The sequence below is a fragment of the Ursus arctos genome, unplaced genomic scaffold (genome assembly GCF_023065955.2).
Source record: "Ursus arctos isolate Adak ecotype North America unplaced genomic scaffold, UrsArc2.0 scaffold_24, whole genome shotgun sequence".
NCBI lineage: Eukaryota > Metazoa > Chordata > Mammalia > Carnivora > Ursidae > Ursus > Ursus arctos.
In genome coordinates, this window is record NW_026622919.1 from 36,258,868 (window position 1) to 36,276,977 (window position 18,110).

General features: G+C 50.7%; 1 protein-coding gene across 2 annotated transcripts in view; it reads right to left on the reverse strand.

The window, feature by feature from the left end:
- Positions 1-18,110, reverse strand: part of UNC45B (unc-45 myosin chaperone B) — a 31,665-nt gene that overhangs the window by 13,344 nt on the left and 211 nt on the right. The window contains exons 1-12 of one of the 2 annotated variants that reach the window (XM_044390741.3): positions 17,885-18,093; positions 17,354-17,521; positions 16,773-16,809; positions 15,457-15,632; positions 13,873-13,962; positions 11,245-11,412; positions 10,546-10,714; positions 7,020-7,190; positions 4,434-4,605; positions 1,365-1,665; positions 355-449; positions 44-185 (exon numbers count right to left, since the gene is read on the reverse strand). In XM_044390741.3, the coding sequence (XP_044246676.1) occupies positions 44-185; positions 355-449; positions 1,365-1,665; positions 4,434-4,605; positions 7,020-7,190; positions 10,546-10,714; positions 11,245-11,412; positions 13,873-13,962; positions 15,457-15,632; positions 16,773-16,809; positions 17,354-17,521 (1,689 nt within the window). In that variant the 5' untranslated portion in view covers positions 17,885-18,093. Of the gene's footprint in view, positions 1-43; positions 186-354; positions 450-1,364; positions 1,666-4,433; positions 4,606-7,019; positions 7,191-10,545; positions 10,715-11,244; positions 11,413-13,872; positions 13,963-15,456; positions 15,633-16,772; positions 16,810-17,353; positions 17,522-17,884; positions 18,094-18,110 lie in introns of those variants that run through there. The other variant, XM_044390742.3, reaches the window with a different exon arrangement.

Sequence of the window (18,110 nt, forward strand, 5' to 3'; positions counted from 1 at the left end):
CCAGGAGACCTTCCCTGAGGCCAGAGGTCAGGGCCACGCTTGCCTTAGCCAGCTCAAACATGGCCTGCAGGGCAGGGATGTCCTGGACAAAGTCGTCTTTCACGTCGGCATCCAGAGTGAGGTAGGCCAGGCCCTCCACTGCCCATCGCCGGGTCCGGGTATCTATGGACGCATTGCACAGCCACCTGGAAATCGGGGAGGAAGAGCGCTGGGCATGGATGCTGGGGCTCGGGTCAAGAGAGTGGGCCGTTTCAGGGTAGTGGGTAGTAGGTGGGGGGCCTTTTACAATGTGGCATCCGCTAGAGTGCATCCCAGAGAGGAGGTGGCGGGCCTGGGGAAGTAGGACCCCCTTACTTGCGACACTGTTTGGCCAACTTCTCTGTGGCCCCTTCAGCAAACTGCCTGAGGCCGTAGTCGGTGCCTCCCGCGGAGCCGAGCTTGCAGAGTCCCTGCGGGGGGAAGGAGACGCTTGTAGAATCAGACACACTTGGGGACAAAGGGCCTTGCTCAAACAGGTCCCTGTGGCTGAACACCTTTCCCCTTTATCGTTGCCTGGATAAACTTCTATGCCAGCTACAACACCCAGCTCGGGTGTCACCTCTTCCAAGATGCCTTCCCTGAGCTCAGCTTCTAGGAGAGGGTGGATGCTCACGAAGCTGGACTTTTTCATCCTGCCCCTTTCCACCGCCATTCGGACCCCATTGATGTTTTGTGTCTGCTGTTTTGAAGCATAAGCACAAGACATACTCATCTTATCTGAAACGGCAATGGTGAAGGTTATTCTCGCACAAAAACTGGCCCAGAGCACAGACCTTGTGGGTAGCGAATTCAGAGGTGCAGAGTTTTACCCAGGAGAAATTGCACTCTCATTAGGAAAACATGCCTTCCACAAGAGAAAACTCATGATGGCAGAAGCTATAATTAGTTCTTTAAAAATGGGTATAAACAGAAAAACACATCAGTGGCTCAAATTGTCACTGTAATTGTTCACAAGCAAAATAAAAGACCCATGAAAGACCTTCCGTAAAATGAAATCGGAAACACTGAAACAGGTTACCTGTGCCATCCAGAAACTGATTAAGGACACAAACTGACTTGTTTGCCCTGAAAATACTGGTTGGACAGAGGCTCCTCAGGGTTAGCGCTGTTCAAAAGCACGGAGGCAAAGGTCCCCGGCGTCACGCAACAGGGCCCGCCATGCTGAGTCTACGTTCTCAGAGCCCCCTGCTTGTCGCCTTGCTCTGCGGGGGCCTGTGGGTGGCTCCGAGTGTCCCCTACGGTGTGGGCCTCTTGCAGGTGGGGCCCATGACCCATTCATCCTTATGTCCCTGGTGCCCGGCACCGTGTGCGGGACCGACACTCACCACCAGCGTGCGGATCTTGATCTTCTCGTTCTGGGTGGTCTTGTAAATCTGTTTGAGCAGCGCCACGCCATTGGTGATGATGAAGGTGGCACGGCTGAGCTTGGTGGATGCGTGGATGAGGGCCTCCACGGCCACCAGCTGGTCCACCTCGCGCTCCGAGCCGCACAGCGCCACCATCATCTCCATCACACCTTTCAGTCCCAGCAGCTGATTGCCCAGGTCTAAGGGGCCTTGCAGGACCCCTGACACCGTCTGAATGGCAATCACGTTCTTGTCCATGTCCTGGGGGTCAAACTTGCCCCTAAAACAGAGGGCAAAGTGGTGAAGAGAACTGGCTGAGGTGGGTGGGAAGAGTGTGGGATTTGGGGGCAGACAGACTTGAATTCACATCCCGGATGTGCTGTGTGACCTTGGGCAATTCACTGAATCTCTCTGTGCCTCAGCTTCTTGGTCTAGAAACTGTTGGCATAGTACTACTACTTACGAGAGTTATGGTGATGGTAAATGATATAACAGACATGCCTTGGGTTCTGTCCCCAAGAAGCACACTCGGATGGATGGAGATGGACATGCAGGAAGTTTCTGAGGGAGAGCTCTTGGGATCAGCTCATGTTGGAGAAGGGAAGGAAGCAACACTGGGCAGAGGGACACACTGGGCGGCCACTCAGCATAAAGCCTCAGGCTGTGATGAGTCCTACAGCGGGGACACACTCCAGAGTTGTTTCCAGCTGGGGGAGGGACAAGTAATTGGATGCTGGCTGCCCTGGGGAGGGTGAAGCAGCTGTCTCCAGCTGAGGGAGGTCCCAAAGAGAGGTTACAGGCGAGAGCCGTCAGTGACCGGGCTTCCCAGCAGCTGGGAGGTCTAGTGGGACAGTACACCAACCACACCAACACGTGGTGCCTGGCACACGGCCTCACTCGCAGGGTCACCGAGTCACGCAGTAGCCTGAGCTGCTTACTTCCACGTCTGGTCCCAGGCCCTCCCCCAGCAACTAAGGGGTCTGCCTTTGCTTTCGGAATCGACTATTATCTACTCTACGGGAGAATCTCCGTGTGGTGACGTCAGCGATGACACGTCTTCAGATCTTTCTGTGATCTGTCCAGGTTGGTCTGATGTGAGGGACCAGATGTGCACAGTGTGATGAACGCAAGAAAGAAGGCGGCGTGGTCTGGGCAGGAGAAGACGACACTGAGCCAGAGTGGGAGACCTGGGCTGTGGTCCCACATCTGCCTCGGGTGGGCTGGGTGACCTGGGCAAGTCCCTGTCACCCTGAAGAGGGTTGGCTCTGGAAGCTCAGAGAGCCCCTCCAGTTCCGACACCCACTCCGTGCTGGGGAAGCCAGAGCCTTTCATAATCGGTCAGGGTCTGCCCTCTCGGCCCGTTCCACCCACGCCAGCGCCTGCCCCAGCCCCTGACGAAGCAGGGTAGCTTGCAGCCTTGGGGAGGGCCCACCTCAGGCACCTCTCCTGCAGGAGGTGACCTCGCCTGCTCAGGCTCAGTTGCTGGTCCAGGCAGGTGCAGGCCTGTGCGGGGGCAACATGCCGCAGGTGGCTGGGAAGGACCCTCATCCAAAAACCTCTGACCTCCCGAGGCCTGGCTGGGTGATGGTTCCTGGAACTCAATTTGGGACCCCATGAGAGACTCAGGAAGTTAGCTGCAAAAGCTGAAGCTGAGGCAGAGAAAGACCAGAGAAGCCCCGAGGAGCTTTCCGTGAAACAGTCAGGAGTCAGGAGAAGCTACGGGATCGAGCAGGAGCTGGCAAACTTTGGCTACTTGGCCAAATTTGGAAGGCTGAGAATAGTTTTTACAGTTTAAAGGTTTTTTGTTTTTTGTTTTTAATATGCAGCAGAGGGCTGCACATCCCACCAAGCATGGCCCTTTAGAGGAAAAGTTTGCCAACTCCTGCAAGGAGAAGGACAAAGCAGAGTGTCTCCATCCACCCAAGACTCACCTGGGATACTTTTAAAACATGCAACTTCCTGAGCCACAGCCTGGACTACTGAGTCAAGTGGGGTCCCAGAAGTCTGAATAATTTACAAGCATGAGGATCATTGGAGAAAAGGGTTAAAAGATGGTGCAGCAGTGGGACAAGAAGGGAGGGGACACACAGAGAAAAACAGAGACTCAGAGTCATCGGAGTCACAGCGATGGTAGAGCGGCAGTGGGGAGACAGAACGCCACTGTCGAGGGTCCCAGGCCCCTGTCTAGGCTCTGCGAGGCCACAAAGTGCTGAAAGTCTCTACAGAGCCAGGTCTCCCTCCTGGACAAGCTGACATTTGTTCCTTCAACAGCAGGAGCTCGTGGTAGGTTTAAAATAAGTCCAAAAATATGTTGACGCTCCTCTGTGCAAAAGGTAGAGCCTAACTCTCTCCTCTTAAATGTAGACCACCCCGGGGCGCCTGCGTGGCGCAGTCGGTAAGCGTCTGCCTTCAGCTCAGGGCGTGATCCCAGGGTCCTGGGATCGAGCCCCGCATCGGGCTCCCTGCTCCGCTGGGAGCCTGCTTCTTCCTCTCCCACTCCCCCTGCTTGTGTTCCCTCTCTCGCTGGCTGTCTCACTCTCTCTCAAATAAATAAAAAATCTTAAAAAAAAATGTAGACCACCCTAATGGCTTGCTTCTCACGAAGAGAATGTGGTGGAAGTGATTGTGTGTGACTTCTGAAGCTAGGTTATAGAAGACATTGCGACTTCTGCCTTGTTCTCTCTGATTCGCTCACTCCGGGGAAGCCCAGCTACCATGCGGTAATGCTACTCAAGCAGCCTGTGGATAGTCCACACTGGGAGGAACTGAGTCAACAACCCGCACCAGCATGCCAGCCATATGAGTGTGCCATCTTGGAAGCAGATCTTCCAGCCCCAGTCAAGCCTTCAGATGATGGCAGCCCAGGCCGACCTGTGACTGTAAGTTCATGAGAGCCCCAAAGCCAGATCCACCCAGCCTGGCCACTCCCACACGGCCGTCATATTGTGAACTAGTGAGTGGTTACTAGGACTTCAAGCTGCTAAATTTGGGGGAGATTTGTTATACAGCCATCGAAAACTAATACAGGTGTGATCCCATGAGACTCACGTGATGTACTCCTCACAGATCTTGCGGAAGTGGTCGCGCTCTGGGTCACAGCGCAGGTCATCGTACAGCTTGTTGATGAGGATAGAGGCCAGCATGCGGGTGTTGTCTGTCAGAGGCAGGCAGGATGGCAGCTCCGGGACCTGCCCCACCACCTTCAGGATCTTCCTCAGGCCTGCAGGACCGATGATGGCAAGCGTCAGATCCCAGCTGGGGTCTGTCCTCACCAACACACCGTCTTGTTCGGTTGTCTTAACCCCAGCTTCCCTTCAGCGTGCCCTCAGGCAGCACATGGCTAACCCACAGTGAAGGGCACTGGCATGCACCTGACTGCTACACCTGCCTGCCCCTGGGTGAGCAACTCACCTGCCACTGTGGGTGGGCCTCTATTTTCACATTTACAAAATTAAGACGAGTTGAACTCAGATGGCTGTAGCAGTGCTAACACTCTGTGGGTTGATGTATAACCTTTCTCAAATACTATCTGATAGACTCTCTTCCCCAGGCCTCATTTCTGTAAAATGGGAACCATACTACCTACCGCAGAGCATTGGAGGACTCAATGAGGTCATGTACGGAGGCCACCTGGAGCCCTTCCAGACATGTCGTCGTCACTGAATGAACATTTATTATTTATTTAGGAAATGCTACATTTGCTATTTATTATTACTATCTCTCCTCCTCTCTCCCATTGAAGAATCTTCAATGACTTCCTATTACCCATTATGCTAATTCAATCATTACATAACTATTAAATAAATGAATGAATGCATAAATGAATAAATAAATTAGCACCTTTTAGTGATACTGAAATAAAGGGTGCAAACCTTTCCTCAAACAGCTCACCGCGCAATAAGGGACAGTCATCTAAAGATTACAATAAGCTGGATAAGGACAGAAGGTGTGATAAGATCAGAGTGGTGACGCCACGGATGGGGTACTTTGCTCCAATGAAGAAAGACTTGTAAGTTATTCTGAGCATTTACTACGTGCCCAAGAGCTTTACACACGTTCCTTCATTTAATCCTCATAAAAACCTCCTGGTTAAAAATCATTATTCCCGTTTTCAGAGCGGAAAATCCAAGACATGGAGAAGTCGATGCCCAAGGTCACACAGCTGGTCAGTGACACAGCAAGGACACTGTCCCAGCCGTGCCTGACTTCAAAGCCCGTGATATTAACTGTTATGTCATGCCGCCTCTGGGACACTTGAAAGGCTGACTTCAGAGCCAGGTTTGAGGAGTGGCTGGGAGCTGGTCCAACCTTAGGTGGCACAGGTCAGTGGGAGGAGGGACACTCACGGTAGATGCTGGGAGGCATGAGCGTCTAGACGCTCAGAGGGAATTAGAAGTGCTCAGCGGCACATTATCTGTCGTGCCCACTTTACCACCCACACAAAAGCACTGGCAGGGCTGGGGAGTCCTGGGAGGGGGCTGGGGAACCAAACACTGAATGCCCCTGCTCCACCTCCCCCCACCTCCCCAACCAGCCCCCACACTCCCCTTCCATTCCCAACCTTGCCTTGAGCATCTCATTCCCCTTCTATAACCCTCTGGACCTCGTCCTCAGCCATCACTGCCCCTCCCTGAACCCAAAAGCTCACTCGAGGCTGGTGCTCTGATGGCCCCCCAGCGCAGGTCTCCCAGACCAGCCTGTACAATGCACTCCCTCCACAAGGCAGTTTTTCACTAGTGTAACAGGGTTCGAGAGTCCGCATTATTTTTTACCCAAGGGCTCTTTATTTTGGTGCCTCGGATAACAAATATTGCTCCCCACCTGCCCTCCCCATGAACTGTGTGGTTGGACCTCGGTCACAGTGCAAAGAGAAAGAGGTCTGCGCTTCCCCCTTTGAAATATACACACAGAAGACCAGAACTGAGGACGGAGGGGAGGTGCTGAGGGAGGAGATTTATAAGCACTGATCTGTTACACTGCACTTTGCCAAGACCTGTGAAAATCAAACAAGGAAGTACAGTATCAAAAAAAGATCTATTTCAAATGGGTGAAAGCCAATCTGAGCCTTTTAGAACAAGGGATGGTCTGGGTGCTGTCAAACCCGTGGGAATTCCGCACAGGAGATTATAAAGCCATGGGTACGACTCCCAAACAATTGGAGTAGATTTGGGAGAGGGCTAACACCCTGGAGCTGACCAGTTTAGGGACTGTCTGCTGGAACCTTGTTACTGTGTTTTATATATAGGACACTGGATGCCCTTTCTCCCTTCTAGAAGGCCTGTGAAGTATTTTGCCAATGACGAGACCTCAGGAACATTACTCCCTGGCTGGCGGAGCCCCGCTTGTCTTTGGCATTGCCCTGCCTTGGTGAGGTAACTCTGTCCAGGTGTTTTCCAGTGTGTGTGGACATTTTCTGGGGGTGTTCAGGCCCCGAATTCAGAGCTGCGCCTTGATCTGTGTCGTCCCCAGCCCCCTGATGGTTTCTAACTGCTAATGCCCTTTCCTGGCTTTTCAGTGGGACTGAAGACTTATCCCAGACAAGGGCCACACCTCTTCTGCTTTCTGCTCAGCGCCAGATACCCTGGTGCCCTCTTGAAAGGCTGGAGGGAGCCCCAGACCCTCCCACCTCCTCACCGTTATCCACCACATAGATGGTACGCGAGTTGTCATGAATGGCGAGGTCCTTCCTGGGGACGTTCTTATTGAGCAAGTTCAGGGCCTGGTCCCTGCCCTGGCCAGACACCTTCTTACTGACCAGCATGTCGAGCAGGTGGCTGGTGAGCTGCTTCAGGTCCTTCTTGCTATCTGAGGAAGGAGAGGACAGGGGTAAAGAGAGAGGAGGGAGTCTCAGATCTATAGTACCAGGAATGGCAGAAGCTTCTAGAAGGACTCGGGAAATATGGACTCCACTGTTTCCTGGATGTTGGAATTTCCCGGGAGAGTATAGTATTGGCCATATCACCCCAAAAAATGGAGAGACATCCCTAGACAAGACCCCCCAAGTGGGCCTCCAGCCACTCTGCCCTGGGCACTGATTTCTACAACAGCTCAGGTTGTCCTGGAACAGCTCTGGTTCTTAGAAAGTTCCTTATTCCTAGGCATGACTGGCAGGGAGCCAGGGACACTTCATGTAGCTTTTAGTAAACTGATTTAACAAAATGTTTTCCAGAAAAGAAATGTATACTCCTTATAGACCTCTTACTCCCTGCAGATCCAGGCGTGCTGGGAGCCTGAATTCAAACCTCGGATGGGATGCCACATGTTCCCTGCTGCTGGGGGATTAAAAGGTAAATGGTTTTTCCTGCTTTTGCCCTGTCTGACTTCTCTGCATCTTCGGGAATTTTGTTCTCACTCTAGGTTGTAGCCAAAGGCAGACAGGGAGGCAGGCAGGCAGGGAGGGAAGCAGGGAGGCAGAGAGGCAGGGAGGGAAGCGGGCAGGGAGGGAGGGAGGCAGGCAGGGAGGGAAGCAGGGAGGCAGAGAGGCAGGGAGGGAAGCGGGCAGGAAGGGAGGGAGGCAGGCAGGGTGGCAGGCAGGTGGAAAAAGGAAAGATCTCCCCAAAAATGTCATATAAATGACGGACGAAGGAATGAGGCTATGTAACGGGACAAGGAAAGTCATCAGTGGACACGACAGTTTGTTTCCAGATCAGGGTGTGTCACGAGGGTGAGAGAACAGACTCATTCTGTGAGGCTCCAGAGGGCAGAATTGGGGTCAGAAGGGGAAGGAAGCTACAAGGAGATGGATTTGAAATGAGTATCTAGAAGAATTCTTCAGCAGAGATATCCAACAGCTCTCTACTTCCCAAGGATACTATGGCCGCCAACGGAACCACCCCTTTCAGGGTCCGTCTTCTTGGGGATGCTGTTCCACTCTGGCCCCGGGTTGGTCATGGGACTTACAGCACTCCCAGGAGCTTAAAAGCACTTGCACATTGGGGCTTGTCCATTGAGAACGTAGCTACCATGCTCTACGGACACCCAAGCTGTCCGCTAGAGAGGCCACAAAGAGAAACACCAAGGTGTCCTGGCCAGCATCTCCAGTTCACCACCAGTTGTACAAGGGAGGGCATCTCGGACCCTCCGGTGGTTCTAGCACAGAAAAAGAACGACTTGCTGACCATTACAACAGGAAGTCAGAACCACATCAAGAATCTAGGCGGCGCCTGGGTGGCTCAATTGGTTAAGCATCTGCCTTTGGCTCAGGTCATGATCTCAGGGTCTTGGAATCGAGTCCCACATCAGGCTCCTCGCTCAATGGGGAGTCTGCGTCTCCCTCTGCATCTGCCCCTCCCCCTACTTGTGCATGTGCGCTCTCTCTCTCTCTCTCTGTCTCAAATGAATAGATGGAATCTAAAAAAGAAAAAAAAAAGAATCTAGGATGCCCAAAGGTTCATATTATTAATCTACAAAGAGCTCTTATGAATCAATAAGAAAAACACCAATACTCCAACAGAAAAAAAAAATGGGTAATGACATATGACAAGTCATTTGAAGATGAAGGAATCCAAAGGGTTAATGAAAATAAAAATGATCAATCTCACTAGTAATTTTTAAAAATTCAGATGAGGTTATTTTTGCCTACTGATTAGGAAAATATCTTTTTAAATGAGAGTATTCAAATCTGGTAGAGAATGAGTGGAGATGGGACCCTACTGCATGACTCGGGAAGAGCACAAATTCATGCGCCGTCTCAGAAAGGAATCCAAAGTATCACGGAGAGAAAACTTCAGTTGTGTTCACAGCCATACTCCCATTACTTAGGAATTTTGTTCCAAGAAAATGATTACAAATGCAAGTGTAGCTTTAGGTAAAGAATGGTTACTGAAGTGGTTTTTTATAAGCATGCAACTAGAAGCGACCTAAATCTCCAATAATATAGAGCTGGCTGGTGAATTATGATACAGTCATAGAATGGAATATAATGAAAATATTTATGAATGAACCTGCCTTTGTGACCTTCCCAGGCAGAGCAGGGATTTTTAAAATGATGCCCAGGACCCGGATGTGCCGGAAGAAGCCTGAGTCTATACGTGCATGTATTTGGAATGAAACAAATGTAAAATGAATGATTTTTAAAATAAAAAATAATCTTTTTTAAGAACCTTAAATGGTATGCGATACTCATATAATGCTTAGTGAAGGGAACAAAACACACAAAACTATTCATAGCTGAATTCCAATTTTGTTAAATAGATATTTATGCGGATGGACAGAAAAAAGACTGGAAAGACACACATGGCAGTGGTAATAATTATCTGGAGGGGGGATTACAGGTGGGTTTTTTTTTTCATCTTTATGTATTTCTAAATTTTTCCAAATTTTTCCAATAAGTCTCTGTTACCTTTTTCTAGTTGTGGTAAAATATACATGATAAAATTTATCATTTTAACCATTTATTAAAAGATTTTATTTATTTATTTGAGAGAGAGAGAACATGAGCGGGGCAGGTGGTGTGGGGGGGTAGAGGCAGAGGCAGAGGGAGAAGCAGACCCCTCGCTGAGCAGGGAGCCAATGCAGGGCTCCATCCCAAGACCCTGAGATCATGACCTGAGCCAAAAGCAGAAGCTTCACCGGCTGAGCCACCCAGGCGCCCCTCATTTTAACCATTTGTAAGTGTCCGGCTCAGTGGCATTAAGAACATTCACATTGTTTGCTGCCGTCATCACCCTCCTTCTCCAGAACTTTGCTATCCTGTAAAAGCCAAAACTAAACCACTCATTTCCGCCTCTCCTAGCCCCAGCAACTGCCAACCCGCTTTCTGTCTCCGTGCTTTGGACTACTCTAGATACCTCATATAAGTGGAATCAAGCAGCACTGATCTTTTCTGTCCCTGGCTTATTGCACTCCGCATAATGTCCTCAAGGTTCATCCACGTGGCGGCCTGTGTCAGAATGGCCTTCCTTTTGAAGGCGGATACTACTGCATTGTGTGTCTAGACCGCATTTTATCTCTCCATTCACCCCTGCGTGGACACTCGAGTTGCCTCCACTTTTAAGTGATTGGAAATGACGCTGCTGTGCCTCTATTACTTTTACAAGTAGAAAAGAAATATAAAAATAAAACCAGACCACCTCCACACACAGGGAATGAGCCGTCGGAGGGGACAACTGACTCTCCCTGGCCCCCACCCTTTTAAAAAACACAGAAGAACGTCTCCTACCTAGAACCAGGGCTTCCTCCTTCCCCCGATGTTCTCGTTTGTCCTCCCCTGACAGAGAGTCAATGATGGTCTGGAGCAGGTTGCAGACGGCCAGGGACATCTCCTCGTTCTCCATGGCCATGAGGCCACAGATTCTGTCTATCCGGACCGCATGGAGTATCACCGTGGCCTAAAGCCCCAGCAAGACCCACCGTCAGCTGTCTGCCCCTCTCTTCCAGCTGTCGTGCTGGTGAGGAAGAAGGGGATGAGCAAACCCACCCTCCCCCTGCAGGAGGGATGTAAGCCCAGGCAGCCAGTGCCCTGTAGGGCCCACAAGCCACGCCTCTTTCCGGAGGCTTAAAGCTGGGCTATCCCACACAGGAGCCGCCTGGGGCCATTGAGCACGAGTGATGTGGTGCGTCTGCACTGAGATGTGCTCTAAGTATACAGTACATACTGGGTTTGGAAGATTTAGTATGATAAAATGCCAACCATCATAGCCTTTGCATTCTGCTCTGTCTCATAAACCACTTTCAATAAGCTTATGTTCACATAAAGGCATTTCCTGCTCAAAGGGAAATGCAGAGGATCAATCTCTGTTGAATCCAGGACCATACAATCAAGGATGGAGGGGGACACCTGAGACTTTGTATCAAGGTCTATTTATGCCACCCGCTCCCCACCCACATGGCACCCGCAGCCCGACGCCCAGGCCCTCACCCTAGCTCGGTGGCCACTGCACATGCCCGACAGGGTCCGCACGGCAGCCAGCACCAGCTCAGGCTTCTTGGTGTCCAAGAGCTGCAGCAGCAGGCCCACTCCGTTGTTTTGGAAGATTGTCTCAGCCCCTGCTTCTTCACGCCCTAGAACGATGAGGTTGTTGGCAGCCTGAGGAGGAAGGACAAATGAGGGTCATGGAAGAGGTGGGGCTGCCAGGGCCTTGGCCAGGGGCCGATGCAAGGGCTGGTGTAAGGATTGGATTTTCTTCTCCTTTCTTTTTTAAGATTTTACTTACTTATTTGAGAGAGAGCCAGCGCGAGTGAGAGAGAGATTAGGAGCAGAGGGGCAGGGGGAGAAGCAGGCTCCCCGCTGAGCAGGGAGCCCAATGACTGTGGGGCTCAATCCCAGGACCCCAAGATCATGACCAGAGCTGAAGGCAGATGCTCACCCAACCTAGCCACCCAGGCCCCAGGACTGGATTTTCAAAACACCTTTATACTGGATTCTTTCCCTGTAATCCTACTCCTGGAGATGTAGCCCAAGATCATGGTTCAAAAGAAGAGACGATGTAACTTGCATAAAGACCAACTTGATGAAATACAGTGCAGCCACCGAAGTCATAAATAAAAAGATTACCCAGCAACTTGGAAAAAACAAACAAACAAACAAACAAACCCACTGGTAAGCAGAATCCAAATAGTAGGTTCCAGAACCCAAAGAGTAGATTGCACTTACATTAAAACAAAACTGTGTACATACGCTTATGGATAAGGACTAAAAAAAGGTATTGAAGGGTTAAATGAATTAAACAAGGAGGTCTTTAGACTGAGTGGCTTTAATGTCCTAGCAGCTAATGTAAGCAAACCCAAACCTAAGCCTACAATGTCTCACGATCAAGAAGTCAAAACTTAAAAGCGCCTGGGTGGCTCAGTTGGTTAAGCATCTGTCTTCTGCTCAGGTCATGACCCAAGCGTCCTGGGATCAAGCCCCATGTCCAACTCAGTGGGGAGCCTGCTTCTCCCTCTCCCCCTGCTCATTCGCTCTCAATAAGTAACTAAAATCTTTTTTAAAAATTTAAAAATTAAAAAAAAAAAGAAATCAAAACGTAAGAACAACCAATCACAGCTAACTAGGCTTTCCCAAGTAATGTAACTGCTTAAGCTACAGCCAATCAAATAATTTGGTTGCTTTGTTTCCACCTCTTTTCTGTAAGTCTTTCCCCCAGCTCCTGTGGGTGGAGAGCTCCTAACCACTTCCTGTTTCGGGGCTACCCCATGCAAATCAATTTTGCCCAAATAAACTCAAAATTATTAATATGCCTCGGTTTATCTTTTAACAGGAGTGAAGTGTTTTTACATGGAGAATTTTTTCCTTTGAAATTTTCTCTGGAATATGGTTTCGGCATTTGGGGTTTGTTTACCAGTTCAGGGCAATCTGAAGTGACAGGGGTTCTCAGGAAGGTGGAAGGTGGTGGGCAGAGAGAGCAGAAGGGTCTTGAAAGTTCTAGGTGTGAGTACTGATTCTGCTATGTGCCAGCTGTGTGAACTTGGGCGACCCATGGCACCTCTCTGGATCCCAGATTTCAAAATTAGGCAGTTGAGCTAGAAAGTTCCACCATTGTCTTTCCTCCCTAAAGCCTTGAGGATACATATACCTTAAATGGCCCTAGATCAGGAGAGGAGGCCGCAGCAGAACCTGAGAAGCTGGGGTTGGGGAAGAACTCCTGAGGCAGGAGAAGGAGAGGGTGAGCAAACAGAGGAGGAGTGGGATGTTGGAGAAGAGGCAGATGAGAATCCCAGGCCAGCACCACCAGAACCATCATCACTCTCCCAGTCAAGGGCTTTGTACTTGTCCAGGAGCATTTATCAATAACAACTCATTAAGTCCTCACGACAGTTTGTTATAAAAGGTATTTGCATACTATATGGACTTATTGACCATAAAACGAACAAAATTTCCCCAGGCAATGTCTGTCGAATTCTTATAAATATAAAACATTCAGATGTTCAATTTCTTTCCTCTGAAGAAAGACCAGAAGGGAACATTAAAAAAAATTTTAAAAATAAAGGCAACAAATTTGGCTAAGAGGATGGTATCATGAGCAAATATTTTCATATTTCAGGACGAATTTTGGCAATCTTTTAGAATGGAATAGAACATTATTTTAACGTGCCATTTTTAAAGTTCTTAGGGTGGAAACTATGGTATGGCAAGTGGGGCATTTGCTTTGGGTGCAAAATTTACAGGGACACCAAAGACCTCAACAATCAAGATAAATAATATCTAATGCAATATTTTAAATGTCAAAATCAATGCAATGAAAAAAAATCCAAGATGAACAAAATATCAAAAATTTAAATAAAGACTCCAACACTGCCACATAACTCTCTCCTCATTGTCTGACTCTAGTCCTGGCCTTTATAGCCAGGATTAGGGAATTTTCCAAAGTGCTTAACTTTTGGCCTATTTTTGTTCATTTTCTCCAAGGGGTCACCTTCCTGCCCCCTCCCGCAAGCAGTCAGGCAGTCACTGTCCAGAAATAGGGGCGGGGCCTGCAGCGGAAGTGCAGTTCTGGGGGAGGTGTCCCGCGTGCGCCCTCTGCTGGCCGGCCGGTTGCCCAGCACTCGCCTTCTCCAGCTTGTCAGCTTCGCTGTTTTCGTCCAGGAGGATTTCGAACATCTTCTGTACCCTGGAGTCCGTGGAGAACTGCACACGGAGCTGAGGAGAGAGGAAGGAGTGGAGAAGGAGACAGGCAGGGGTCCACATTCCAGGCGGCTCAGTAAGTATTAAGGTATCTCCTCTGGACCCCTGCATTGTCACTCATTCACTGAACACATTTGCTGAACAACTGTTACGTGCCAGACACTGTTGCAGAAGCTGGGGGTAGAATGGGGAACAAAATCAAGTCCTTGCCCCACTAGGCTGACAGTCCAGTTAAGTTTGCTATCCCATTTGGTCGTCACAAATCTTGGAAGGCTACAGATCATCACCCCAATTTTACAATCTAGATAATAATTAGCTATGATATACTTACACATGGGCTAAAACAGAAGTAGGTGTCTAGGATCAGAAACCTGAAGCTGTTTTGAAGCATCTCTTCACACAGATTAAAACTGTTACGTTCGAATGTGTTATCCTGACACCCCCAGCCCCAGCTCCCGTGCTCTGAATCTACCATAAAGTGACCTAATTGATCATCGCCCCCACATTTGCCAGCTCCTTCTCTACCTCCTGCTGCTTTGTTCTGCTGGTTCACAGTCCTGCCTCTTTCCATCCCGGGCTCGTTTCCTCCTAGGGGGTCTCTCATTTGCCACCCCATCTCGGGTCCCTCCTCGGTTTGTTTACACAGCCCCCGAGTCTGCACTCTGGACAGTGTGCTGTGATCCCACCGTGGGGCTGCCCCAGGCACAAAGGAGCTACTGAGTCTCGGAGCAAGGAGCTTAGTGATCAGTTACCCTCCTGCTCTTACTGAGGGGGAACTGACACCCAAGGGATCCCTGAGAAAATTGATACCTAAGCCAGGACTAGGATGCAGGATTCTTCACCTCTGACCCAAGTTCTCCCCACCCCACTCCATTTTCCCAGAAAAGATTTCCTGTTCCTACTGGCTCCTGACTCTCTATCATCCAGCAATACCCTCTACTCAATACTGCCTTTATCCTCCTAGAAAGAGAGGAAGAGCGGCACCTGGGTGGCACAGCGGTTAAGCGTCTGCCTTCAGCTCAGGGCGTGATCCCGGTGTTATGGGATCGAACCCCACATCGAGCCCCACATCGGGCTCCTCTGCTATGAGCCTGCTTCTTCCTCTCCCACTCCCCCTGCTTGTGTTCCCTCTCTCGCTGGCTGTCTCTATCTCTGTCAAATGAATAAATAAAATCTTAAAAAAAAAAAAAGAAAAAAGAAAGAGAGGAAGAGCGTGTTGTATACATACTAAGTTACAATTTTTTTAAAAGCCTCCATCTGAAATTTAAGAGACCCATGTTCTAGTCCTGGCTGGCTTGTGCCCTCGAACAAGCATCTCTGATCATTCAAAGATGGGTGGATGGGCGAGTCTGCTTGGCTATTCTCTGACACCTGCCTGTGTCATGTGTTCACTCCATCCAAGAGTGGGGAGGGAGGGTTAGGCCTCCCCTGATGTCCTGCTTCCCTAACTTGTCCCTACTAGGAGTGGGGGGAGGCAGGCCAAGGCTTGCGGGGAGCGGTCCAGCTCACCTTCTCTTGGATGCTGGTATTGAGCCTCCTCAGCGTCTCCTGGAAGTTTTGGTTCCGTGGCTCGAGGGTGGCACAGCGCTGCACATCCTTGAAGGCCTGGTCCAGCTTCCCCAGGTGCTCCAGCGCCTGGCATCGCCGATACAGAGCCTTGATGTCCGAGGAGTTGATGTCAATAGCTAATGAGGGAGACGGGGCCTCAGGGGCCTGGGCTTCAGACCACCGTCCTCCCTTCGCTGTCACTGTCCCCAATTCCAGGGACTCTGTGTCTTCAGGGGAGATTATCCACCCATGTGGACTCTCTGGCCCAAGGCTCCCCTTTGTCAAGGAGGCAGTAAGAATCATAGCCTCAAGGTTGGAAGGGAGCTTATGGGTCATCTCCTCTAGCGCCTGATGCTTCAGTCTCTGCTATGTCATGATCCCAGCCAAGCGTTCATCCAACGAGTACTTGCCTACCTCCAGGAGTGGGGAGCTCCTTCCTTCTCAAGGCAGCCAAGCAGCTCCATCAAGAAAGCCCTTCCCTCTTCCTACCTGAAATATATCTCCCTGTAAGTTTGCCCTTTTGTCCTAAGATCAGCCCTGGAACCCCTGAGATGAAATCCAATCCTTCCTCCTTGTGACAAAGGCAGCTCTCCATCCCACCTGGGAATTGCCTTCCCCAAGATAAATATTGCCACTTCCCTCAACCGCTCTTCACAGGATATATTTCCAGGCCCCACTCCAGCTGGTTTCCTCCCTTCTAAACTCACTTCAGACTATCTCTCTTTCTCCTAAAAGAATAGTAACCAGAACAGAACCCAACCAACACCTGCAGCCAAGAGGTCTTCCCATTCTGATGATGCACTTGAGCCAGCATTGACTGAAGTTTAGGTCGAAGTTGAAGTTAAAGTTAAGTTTAAAGGTGTTGTTGTTGTTGTTGTTGATTTGAATGTTCATTTCTCCCTAGTCCCTGTGGAACGGGCTATTGCCTCCCTCCTCCCCTCAGGGACCCCAATCCCACAGAGTGGACTGGGCTCATGCCCTGGTCCTGGAAGCCGCAGGAGGAGCACACCCTAATTTACAACAGAGAAGGGTGTATCTTCACCATGACATAAGGATTTTTGGAAATATCTTTTAACAAAAGAATCTCCCTCGACCTATGATTTAATAAATAATGCAAGTTGCAAAAATCTAGGGATGGCCTCTCTGGACATCTGAAGTCCCGCCTGCAATGCCTAGGATGGCGTTTACACAATCTGTAATTCCTTCAATTGACAAAGAGCCTCTTAGACAAAACAGGGATGTTGGGGGGTGGGGGATGTTGGGGGAGGGGCGCTCACCTCTTGAGGCATCTGAGGCCGCCTGAACGTAGCTCTCCTGAGAAAGAGGGAAGAAGGAGCCGGGGTTAAGGTAGGAACAACGTGGAGAGAGCCAGGGAGGGTTTGCTGGGGAGCTGCCAGTGGTCAGGGGCCCAAGGGGGGGGGGGGGCTTGCTGGGCACGGAGGAGGGGATGAGCTGTGGCATTAGGCAATCCTGGGTTTGAATCCAGGCTCTGCTGCTAATTACCCGGAAGATCTTGGCAAGCTATGGAGCCCTCTGAGCCCTGAATTTGTCATCTGCGATATGGGCACGAAACAGCAGTAACGGGGCTGTTAGTAAGATGCCTCGAAATAACATTTAAAAACCCCTGGCGCGATGCCAGTGCCCATTAAGTTGACTCCTAATGGGAGGAATTTCCGGCTCCCGGAAGAGTGGGTCAGGCAGTGGGTCCAGGAAAGCAGTGGGGGGCGCCCTTCTCCAACCTGAGGGGTCCAGGTGAGAGGGCTGGAACAATGGACGATGCCCATTAGGCTGGGGGGCTGCTTCCGCACCCCGGCCTCCCAGCCCTGGCCCTCAGCCTCCCGCCCTGCCCGCTCCAGACCGTTTTCAGGCCACAGGCTGCCCGGTTCCGATAGAGCGTGGCCAGCAGAGCCTTATCCTTGGTCAGCTTCAGGGCCTGGCTGTAGCTCTTTGTGGCGGCCTTGTAGTCCTGGAGCTGGAAATGCCGGTTCCCTTCCTCCTTCAGCTGCACCGCTTCTGCCTCCGCCATCTGTCAGGACAGGAGCAGCTCCGTCTGGCCAGCCCCTCACTCCAGACCCAGGACTGGACTCCTGGCCTGAGGTGTGAGGCTCCAGGGTCTCCTCTGACCAGGATGGAAGGCGAGGATTCCGCCTGGAAAGAACCCACCCCCATCACCCCCAAATCCACCACCCAGAAGGACTTTATAGTATTTGCTTGGAGAATAGCATGGTTGAGGGAGTCTTAGAGCCCCCGTGCCTCCCTCTCTGTCCCTCCCAGCTGGACAGGTGAAGCCACTGCACCAAAGGCCTGAATTTCTCACTGCAAGCCTTGAAAGTTCTTCTCGGTCCCCCTTCTCCCTCCCCGGTCTGAGGAACCCTCCAGGTGGGCTCACTTTCTTAGGGGACAGTGCTCCTGGTCTGTCCTTCTGTGATGCTGCTCCGCTGAGCCCCCTTATGAACCCCCGGACGCCAAGCCTTAGTCTGCCCCCTCCCCCACCCAAGAGGCTTTATCGCCCCTGCCAGTGGCTCCAGACCATATTTGGCCACAGGGGCAGGTGCCCCTGGAGTCTGTCATTGATACTCAGGGCCCTCCCCCTCCCCAGACTGGACAGTCATTAC